Below are 9,632 nucleotides of genomic sequence, written 5' to 3'. Positions count from 1 at the left end.
ATGTATGATTTTAAATCTGATTCATGGAGGGATCTTGCTGTCACTTGTGACTGGATTATAGAGGACTATCGTGAGGGATTTTCTTTGAAAGGAAATAATTACTTTGTTGCTGAGAGAAAGAAAGAACTAGTAGAGATGGGAGAATATTTAGTCTGTTTTGATTTTACAAGTGAGAGATTTATACGTTGATCTGGATTCTAATTCTCGTAAAGGAGACTCTGTGACTCTCTCTCCTGTTAGAGAAGAACAGCTTGCAGTGTTATTATACAGTGCTGATAGATATGAGGTTGAGATAAGGATTACAACAAAGATTGAGGCAAATGAGATGACATGGATAAATTTCTTAAAAGTTGATGTGAAACCGTTCACTGGAATAATTTGGGAGTGTCTTCGGTTTGGGATTGGGAGTTTCTTGGTCGACGAGAAGAAGAAAGTGGCATTGATTTGGGATAATTACTGCAACCAAGCTTATGTGACTGGAGAGGATAATTACTTCAAACAAGTGGCTCCCGGAGGATCTACATATTTGCCACGTGTGTTCTCTTATGTTCCGAGTTTGGTGCAGATTCAGAAAGGTCCGGAACAGGCAGGGGGTAAAAGGAAAGTACGGTATTGAAAGAACCCACATGGCTCCCACTATTACACTTGTACGCCCTCTATCTCAGACTTCGTCAAACTCTTTTGCTTCTGTCTCTCTTTTGAATTTCCCGACAGAAACTTCGCTCGTTTCTTCATTTGGTTGATAATATGAAAACAGTATGTAACTTGGCTAATATATATTAAAAGTTTATTCTGAGACCACTTCATATAAATGATAATGTCCTCAAGATTTTATAACCTGTTCTATGTGAATTTTAACTTTTCATATTTTAAAAAATAATTAATGTTCATATTCAAGATTGTGCCTAAGTCCTAACAAAGTGTTGTAAAACAAGTTCTTAGGAAAGGTCGGATATATGAAGCTTGACTAGAGGACGAGGTTATTAAAGTTTTAGAGTTGGTATTGAATATGAGAAATTTCTTTGTTGACGTTTAAGGAGAGAAAGTGGCAAATGGTTGTGATATATATAAAGAGAAGATGACCAACAACACAGCCTACGTGAATGGAGATATGATTGGAGTTTACAGAGAAGTGGATCTCGGAAACTTGATTGTCGAGAAGACTTCACTCAAGAAAATACAATATGGCAAGTTGTTTTGTTGTCATTGAGCTCATGTGTTGTTGAGATTCCACTACTATTTTTTTCTGTTTCACCATCTCAATTTACACATTATTAATTGGAGGCAATAGATGTGATAGCATGTTTTCTATGATGTTTCAAGAAGGAACAAAATTGAAGATGCTAAGGTGTTATTTCTTGTGGGCATTCTTTGGGCTGTCTCATGCTTAGATGAATTCTTAAAATGGTTTCATTAGTATTCTTCTACTATATATGTTAGTCTTTTCTGGTGTTCTTGCTAGTTGCTACATGCCAAGAACTTAACTAACTATATGAGAGCTGAAACAAATCTATGCTATGCTTTATGAGAAAAGAGAGTCATTGAGCTTAGTTTTCAAACTAGTTCTTTTTCAGTATAAAGGTTACTAGGTGGTGATCCGCAGTTTGCACGGAGTGAATAGACTAAAATAAATTATAACTTTAAGTTTGTAGGTATAAAAAGTGAAAAAGCATATTGACTCAATATATAAAAACTGCCCATTATGAAACTTATTATAAAATTTTTGTGATATATACAAATCAATGCAAAACAAACAATTTGGGCTTCCTAGAAATTTCTAATTGAACGTCTAATTATTTAAATATTTGGAAAGTATACAACTTTGGATATTTGACCATAAACATTTTAAATCTTTGGTTACTCTCATATATCCCTTTAAATCATGCTCATAAAAACATACAATATCAAAACAATATGCGAAAATCACATTTATGAACAAGATTTCTTAATATCAAAACAATTTGCGAATATAGTTATCTAAATTATGAAAAGAAAACATTTGACTTCCCATAATCAAAATAACACTAAACTAATGAAAATATCAGTGTATCCCAATAGGAAAATATAGCTTCATCAAGACATGAATGACGTTATATCTGATTCATTCGCAAATTTAAAAATTTCATCTCTAATTATTTGTCTATTAACATTTATGATTTCATAACTATAAGGCCTTGGTGCTTAAGTTAAGGGGTTGAATTTACTATGTCCTTATTTGTTTTGAATTTTCTGTACCCTCAGTAAAAATTTTCTTTTACAATAAATTCTTACACTGAAAAATTGTATAAACGATAATTTAGAAAAGATCATGTTAAAAATTACCAACGTATGATGTCCTATTGGACCTATAAGACTTAATACTATGCATGATCAAAATAATATATGGTGATACGATTTCTTGTGCATGCTAATCCTCTTTATATCATTCCAAATTTATTGGACCCATTCGGAAACTACATTACTTACTTACGCACATAACACATATATATATCGTTGGGAACATATAGCATAATATATAATACATAAATACAAATATCATGCTAACTTATAAAAATAATCACTTATATACAATAATGCAGCATACACATCGAAAAATATTCGGGTTAGTTTGGGTGTTTAATCATTGGGATAGAGAAACGAAAATAGATATTTCGGATTAGTTAATGACCGAAATCGAAAGTACAATTCGAATATGTCATATATGAAACCGTCACCACACACTGGTTAGTTCGGGTTTGCAGGGGAAGGAAGAAAGATGCATAGAATGAAACATATACTTTTTTTTTGTAACACAAACTTATATTAAAAGGCTCAATGAGCATAAAAATTTACAACGAAAGCAGAAGATTCCGGAGACATGCTCAACGGTACAACGATAATAGAAAGCATTACTAAACATAGAAGGATATAGCCTATAAGAGGCGAGTCAAGCTTAGCAAGATGAAGAACCCTATGGAGAAACTTCACCTTAATCCCTAAGGCGATTGTTTGACAGAAAAATTGATAGTCGAAAACGACATTGAAACACCAATAAAAAACGGACGGATTGTTGACCACCAAGAGATTTTGGTGAGAAGTTCTAGAACCATAGGCAACACCAAGAAAAGGAAGCCCTATCTGATTTGATTTGAAAATGAAGTAGGCGCGATCAGTTCTAAACTCATCAAAATTTATTAACGAGACTAGGTGAATCTCAAATGCTAGCCTAGACAATGGAGTTGGATGACAGAGTGAACGGTTTGATCGGGTCAAAATCTTAGACCTCAACATTACCGTGTCGAAGCTAATAATTTGTAACCGGAATAGACCTGAGCATGTAGTCATCGCACTCATTCTGCTTGAGTGAGTTTGAGAAAACATCGGGTGAGAGGCAGAGTGTTTCGGGACGGTCGAGTTTCCTTGCACAATACTTCGGAGTTGGAGTGAGAGCACATGGTAATGGAGGAGCGAACTGACCTTTTTCGGTACTAGCACCGTCTGAACTTCCCGACGAGACTTTGTGAATCTCGAATAAGTCTGAAAGCTTGACATTGGCTGGCAAGAGCTGAGAAACTCTAGAACCATGGTCAAACGCCTGAAATGCCTGGATTTGGAGCTAAAATTCCAGTATATCATTAGGACCCCAAAGTCTAAACGTAGACTGCAGATTAGGGTTTTGTTGGGAGGTATGTCGCACCCGCCGTTCTCGGTTTGTTCACCAGAAAGCGCTGACGGCTCAAACTCTCCACGTTCAGTGGGGACTCGCCGTTGTAGTCCAGAGCCCAAAGGAGAATCGTTTTTGCAGGGCACACGGATCGAAGATGGATACGGGTCTACCATGTCGGACAATAAGGCCACCCGAGAGCTTCATGGCGTTGCTTGAGATCAAGATATCAGCGATAAGAACGACACCACAGTAGGAAGCAAAGCTCGTCAACTGATTTATCGTATTCAAACTAGAGCTGGTGGCTGATATGGAGAAACTGAACTGACTTGAGTTGGACGGTGGAAGCACGGTAGAATGAAACATATACTATAATCCTTTTCTGGTATTATTTGGCAATGGCATTACATGTAATTATTCTAGGCAAGAGATGGCTATTCAATAAACGAGGTGAGGTGGATTCTAGTAATGACACCTAAGCAATGACAATCTTGTTAATCACACATGAGGGCAAAGTTTAATGTTAATAATGCACCTCAAATAATAAAAATGGATGTGGAAAACAGACAAGTTGAAATAACAAATCCCTAAAAGAGATGATGAACGATTACAGAGAAGGAGTTCTCTAGAATGAAAAGGTATTGGTTTGATGCATTTTGAATTTTTGAGATTCTGCAAACATTTGTATATGATTGCTTAGAGAAGAAGTAGAGTAAAACGACTACTGAAAACTTGTATTAACCTCTTAAGTTTTTCAGTTTTTGTACATAGTAATTTTAGAATAAAAAGAAACAAATCATCTGGTTCCTCTGTTTTGGAAATTAAGAGAAAAGGAAAAATAAATCAGATAAAAAATTCTACCAGTACATAAGCAATTTCCATTTTTAAATTTTAAAAGCATGTAAACTTTTTTAGCTTAGATTAACTTCTTAAACTATACTAGCTTTTGACCCGCGCGGGCGCGCGGATGTATGTTTATGCTATCAAAATTTAACAATGCGATAAACATAATTGTTTAGATGTTCTAGTTATATATTCATAATTATTTACAAAGTTGTGTCTTCCTTGATGTATTTAGCGATCAGTTATAAACTATGAGATTGTGTTCTCTCATTTATAGTGCTTTTATTTATTCTACTTGGAAAACTATAATTAAAATGTAAAATGTGAAAGTTTAAAGTTTACTTTTTGGTTTTTTGAAATTATATTTGTATTTAAAGTTGAAAATGCTTAATATAATTTCATATTGATATTTATAAAAAAAATCAAAATACATTATTTAAAATAGTGGTTGCATAACATACGTTAAGAACATACAAAATAAGTTATTTAGTTTTGCTAATTAGATAAGGCAAGATTCATTTTAATTAAACAATGGGCCCATTTCATTATCAACTTATCATTAAAAATTTGGTACTTAACTAATATAAAAATATTGAACCGTAATGGACTGAAAACATGAATCAAAGCCCATATTTCTTTTTGTCCAGGAAAAAAAAAACAGAAACTCGTTGTCTTTTTACCGACTTTTCACATCCAAGAAGAAAGTTTACCCTTATTTGCTAACTACAGTCCTGAAACTGGTTCTGCAAATAAGAAGAACGGCTGTAATAATTTGAACGGTTCGGACCATAAGGGGAAGGAGTTTCACCACTGGTATTATTTTTTTTTTCATTGTTGCTATTAATGCTGTTGAACTGACTATGACTTGTAATTACAAATGGTAGGGTTCGAGTTTTATTGATCGGATAGACAAAGCTCTCGCATGTTTTTAACTCCCTTTGCTTTGAGTTATGACTTAACTTTTTTTATTATGAACATTAAAAATTGAAGGACTTGGAATAGATTTCAGATTTTTATTGTTTGCATAGGTTCTTCTAATCGAATCTAGGATGGAATTCGTTAACAAATTAGCTTCATTGTATGAGGTCTGATTAAATGAGAAAAGTAATTCTTAATTTCATGTTTTGGTAACATTATTGTTCATATCATAAAAAATATTTGATATATTATTTACTTTTCAGGAATTAGAAATTAGTAACAGGGACCTACGACTCGTTATGCAGAAAGAGAGAGGGAACATAAATGATTTAAAGAAAAGCTCAGGCAGATACATGGGGAACATAGAGATGAGCATCAGTTGTAACTTCACAGAGAAAAGGGAAGACACGCTGATCAGGTAGTCGATGTTAAATGCAAGTGTTCTCATAAGTTTTGTTGATCTTTTTACACAACCATGATGTAATTATATTAATCTTTTTACATGATATTGGACGTTCTGAAAAACAAATGCAAGTAATCAAGTTGCAACATAACTAAGAAGCCAACATGGAATGGAAAACAGACTTATCCCACGGCAAGGTAACTCCGTACTTATCATTCACAGCTGCAAGAAAAGTAGGAAAGTCTAGATTAAGCTATTAGGTTGAAGAACCCTGCCTTAAGTTTAGATGTTTGGTTTTTATTTTCTTGAGTGATGCATATTTGGATTTATGTTATATGACAGTATTATATAACACCAAATTTAATTCCCTATATCTTATGATGTTACGTTGAAATGAATGTTTGAAAATAAAGATGTTACGTTGATTGCACAAATAACAACTTGGCTTTCTGAACCAGCAACATTTTTCCATAAGAGAGAACCTGTGAAAGACTAACCTGTAAAGAGCAAAAGGGGAAATTTATTATAATAACTTTTCTTAAATGGATATATAAGAACACATAGTAATCTAAACTTAAAAAAGAACACATCGAAACATAAAAAAACTATAAGACATATGTGGCTATTTAAATTACATACCTTATTACACCAACTGGTAAAGGTTTTCAAAACAGAGCATTGTCTGCTATGATCTTGTACTTATGTTTTGTAGTTTATACTGACCACCAGCTGAAGTGACGGATAAGTTTGCAAGTAGCAGGGATCTTGTTTCCCTAAAAAAACACACAGTCATATTAGATTCAAAGACAAATAAGTAATGTTATAAAGAGATTCAACGTTATCAACATAAAGTTACCTATTCATCTGCTAAAATCATCTCGAAGCTATCACCTCCGAAAGATGTGTGTTGCTTCCATGAATACAAATATTTCACTTGAACTCCAATTGTTTTTGTAAGGTGAAAGTTTTTTGAGTGGTAAAGCAGTCAGGATGGACATCTTTCTGATTTTAGGTTTTCTTTGCTATGTTTTTGACGATAGATTGATGAGATATATATACTGGCGTTTGGAAAGAGAAGGTTTTTTTTTTTGGCGGCGGAAAGAGAAGGTTAAATTAGAAAATCAAATAAAATATTTGGAGTTATTTGTGAGTTGTACGCAGAATCACACGAATATAAATTAATTAATATTCATTCCTTTTTATGATATCATATTAAAAAGAGAATATACAGTTTTTAATTCTAGGCAGTACGTGTTTCACAAGATTTAAAAATAGAATATGCTGATTGTATGAGTTATTTGATATCTTTTACTGATACGAAGCGTAGAAATAGGAACTAATATATCGTAATGTTGTTTTGTTTTTGAAAAGGAATATACAGTTTCGATCTTAGATGGAAATCTTAATTGTTATTGTGTAGAAGTAGAAATCGTAATTTGTTTCGATTTTTGATGGAAATAAAGCATAATTAGTTTTGTTTTTGCACTGGGATTAAATCTTCTGATATCATTATTATCTATACAGACGAAACCAAATTATCATAAAGAAATAATAAATTGGGTTAACAATTCAATCGCTAAACCATACTTGGTTAGATTAGTATACACAATGTTGTTGTACATATTCAAAATCGATATAAAGAATGTTAAGAAATGGTCGATGTGTAGATACATTATCTAATCAAAATTAAATTTCATGTTTTGTCAAACTTATGATTAATCATTTGGTTTGTAATGATTTAGGTAATTTAAAAAAAAAATCATTACTGGTTTCTTCGGTTTGCTTTAGAGATATTAAGTTGTTATTATGGTATGGGCTAGCAGGTATAATAAGCCCAAAACATATTAAGCTACTCTAAAACAAACATGCGAAATATTGGGCTAAGCAAACATTTATCCTCTCTTGACTTACAGAAAGCGAATTAATGGGTTAAGATGTGTTAAACGGTTGTGTTTTAATTTCAGTGGCATGGAATGGTAAATATTGAGGAAAACTCAGGGCTAAGTACAAAATGTACTTCAGTTTTAATAGTTTAGATTTGAGACGGAAAAGTTTTTGAAGCGGAATATGCCTCTTTGTGAAGAATAAATAGTAACCTAACGTAGTTGTCTCTATAAAACGATTACCGAGCAAGCTAAAGAAAAACCGTAATTTCTTTTTTTGCTTAGAAACAATGACAAGAATCTCTGATCTTTGACAAGATTTGATAGAGGAAATACTCTCTAGGGTTCCGTTAACATCTCAGCGAGCGGTACTATCCACTTGCAAACAATGGAACGGTTTGTATAAAGATCAAAGTTTTACAAAGAAGCACCTGGGTAAACAAGCTACCGATGATATGGTGATCATGGTGTGTGATTCTAGGGTTTGTTTAGTGGGCTTCGATCTCCAAGGGTTCCATAAGCAAAAACGTGGCTTCGTTGAGCTATCTACAAAGCCAATAGGTCAACTTAACCAGATCACGGTATCTAAAGTCTATCATCTTGATGGCTTATTGTTTTGCATTCCCAAAAACAGTATCCCTGTGGTATGGAACCCGTATTTGGGACAAGTCAGGTGGATCAAACCCAGCAAAATTTACTCCATGTTCGATAGCTATTGTATGGGATACGACAACAAGAACAACCACAAAGTCTTGAGGTTGTTGTATAGTTGCAGTACTGTTCCGTATGAAATATACGATTTTAAATCTGATTCATGGAGGGTTCTTGATGTCACTCCTGACTGGAATATACCATACAAGGGTCAGGGAGGCTTGTCTTTGAAAGGAAATACTTACTTTGTTGCTCAGAGAGTGAAAGAAGTAGAGATGAGAGGATCTTTAATCTGTTTTGATTTTACAAGTGTAGACATTTTCTTGATCTTAACTACCGTAATGGAGACTCTGTGATTCTATCTTCTGTTAGAGAAGAACAGCTTGCAGTGTTATTTTATCGCGTATATACATATGAGACGATTGAGATACGGGTTACAACAAAGATTGAGGCCAATGAGTTGACATGGAGAACTTTCTTAAAAGTTGATGTGAAGCCGTTCGGGTTCAGTGGAATGTTTTGGAAGTTTCTTCAGTTTGGGAGTTTCTACGTCGACGAGAAAAAGAAAGTGGCATTGATTTGTGATAATTACTTCAGCAGAGCTTACGTGATTGGAGGCGATAATTACTTCAAGGTAGTGGCTCCCGGAGAATCTACACGTTGGCAACATGTTTGCTCTTATGCTCCTAATTCGGTGCAGATTCAGAAAGCTCCAGTACCCGCAGGAGGCAAAAGGAAAGTGCGGGATTATTAGTCATTGTCATTCGTTTTAGTTTTTTTTTTAACAAGACTAGTCCATTGTATGTACTTAACAAGACTTAAACACTGTTTTTGTGAGTGGCTTGTGACATACGGTCATTTCAAGTTTTTAATTGGCCAAGTGGGTCGTTGGAAGTTTTTATTGTCGAAACGGGCCGCTAGGGGGGAGAGAAGTAAATCGGTGACGAATTAGGCCTTATGACCCGTAATGTTCTGGGCCGTGACCCATGAAACTCTTGAAAGTGACCCAGACCAAACGACCCTAAGACTTAGCGACCCAAGCGGTCCAGAAGGTTTTCGCACGTGTGAGTTCGAGATTTAGTTATTTTTTTTTTTTGGGTGACCGGTAGCAAAGGTTAAAGGTAATATTAACCATTCCTTTTCCCTCCGTTCACTGTTTTCTGATATTTGTGGTAATATTAATTATTCTAATATGTTATAAAACGCTAACTGGGTAATGGTGAGAAGCAGCTAAGAACTGGTGTACAACTAAAAGAAGCACCCCTACGATAAGAAGATATTCCCATCCTCT

At 34.2% G+C, this 9,632-nt stretch overlaps 1 protein-coding gene and 1 long non-coding RNA gene across 2 annotated transcripts; both read left to right on the top strand.

Moving 5' to 3' along the window:
* LOC106345109 (putative F-box protein At3g17620) lies at positions 1-616 on the top strand. The gene is made up of 2 exons (XM_013784368.1): positions 1-169; positions 213-616. The coding sequence occupies exons 1-2, from the start codon at positions 1-3 to the stop codon at positions 614-616; spliced, it is 573 nt and encodes a 190-aa protein (XP_013639822.1).
* A 4,620-nt stretch (positions 617-5,236) lies between these two features.
* On the top strand, positions 5,237-6,092 carry LOC106294398. Its single transcript, XR_001260830.1, has 3 exons — positions 5,237-5,299; positions 5,668-5,822; positions 5,940-6,092. It is a non-coding gene; the product is annotated as an uncharacterized LOC106294398 (long non-coding RNA).
* The last annotated feature ends 3,540 nt before the right edge of the window (positions 6,093-9,632 follow it).

This window comes from Brassica oleracea, chromosome C5, assembly GCF_000695525.1.
Source record: "Brassica oleracea var. oleracea cultivar TO1000 chromosome C5, BOL, whole genome shotgun sequence".
NCBI lineage: Eukaryota > Viridiplantae > Streptophyta > Magnoliopsida > Brassicales > Brassicaceae > Brassica > Brassica oleracea.
Note: the sequence above shows the minus strand (reverse complement) of the source record. Positions and strands in the feature narration are given on the sequence as shown.

Excerpts from the sequence above, each read along its gene's own strand:
- LOC106345109 (XM_013784368.1), top strand. The coding sequence starts at position 1 with ATGTATGATTTTAAATCTGATTCATGGAGGGATCTTGCTGTCACTTGT. Across the intron at positions 170-212 it reads AGTCTGTTTTGATTTTACAA|GAGACTCTGTGACTCTCTCT; the intron begins GTGAGAGATTTA and ends ATTCTCGTAAAG.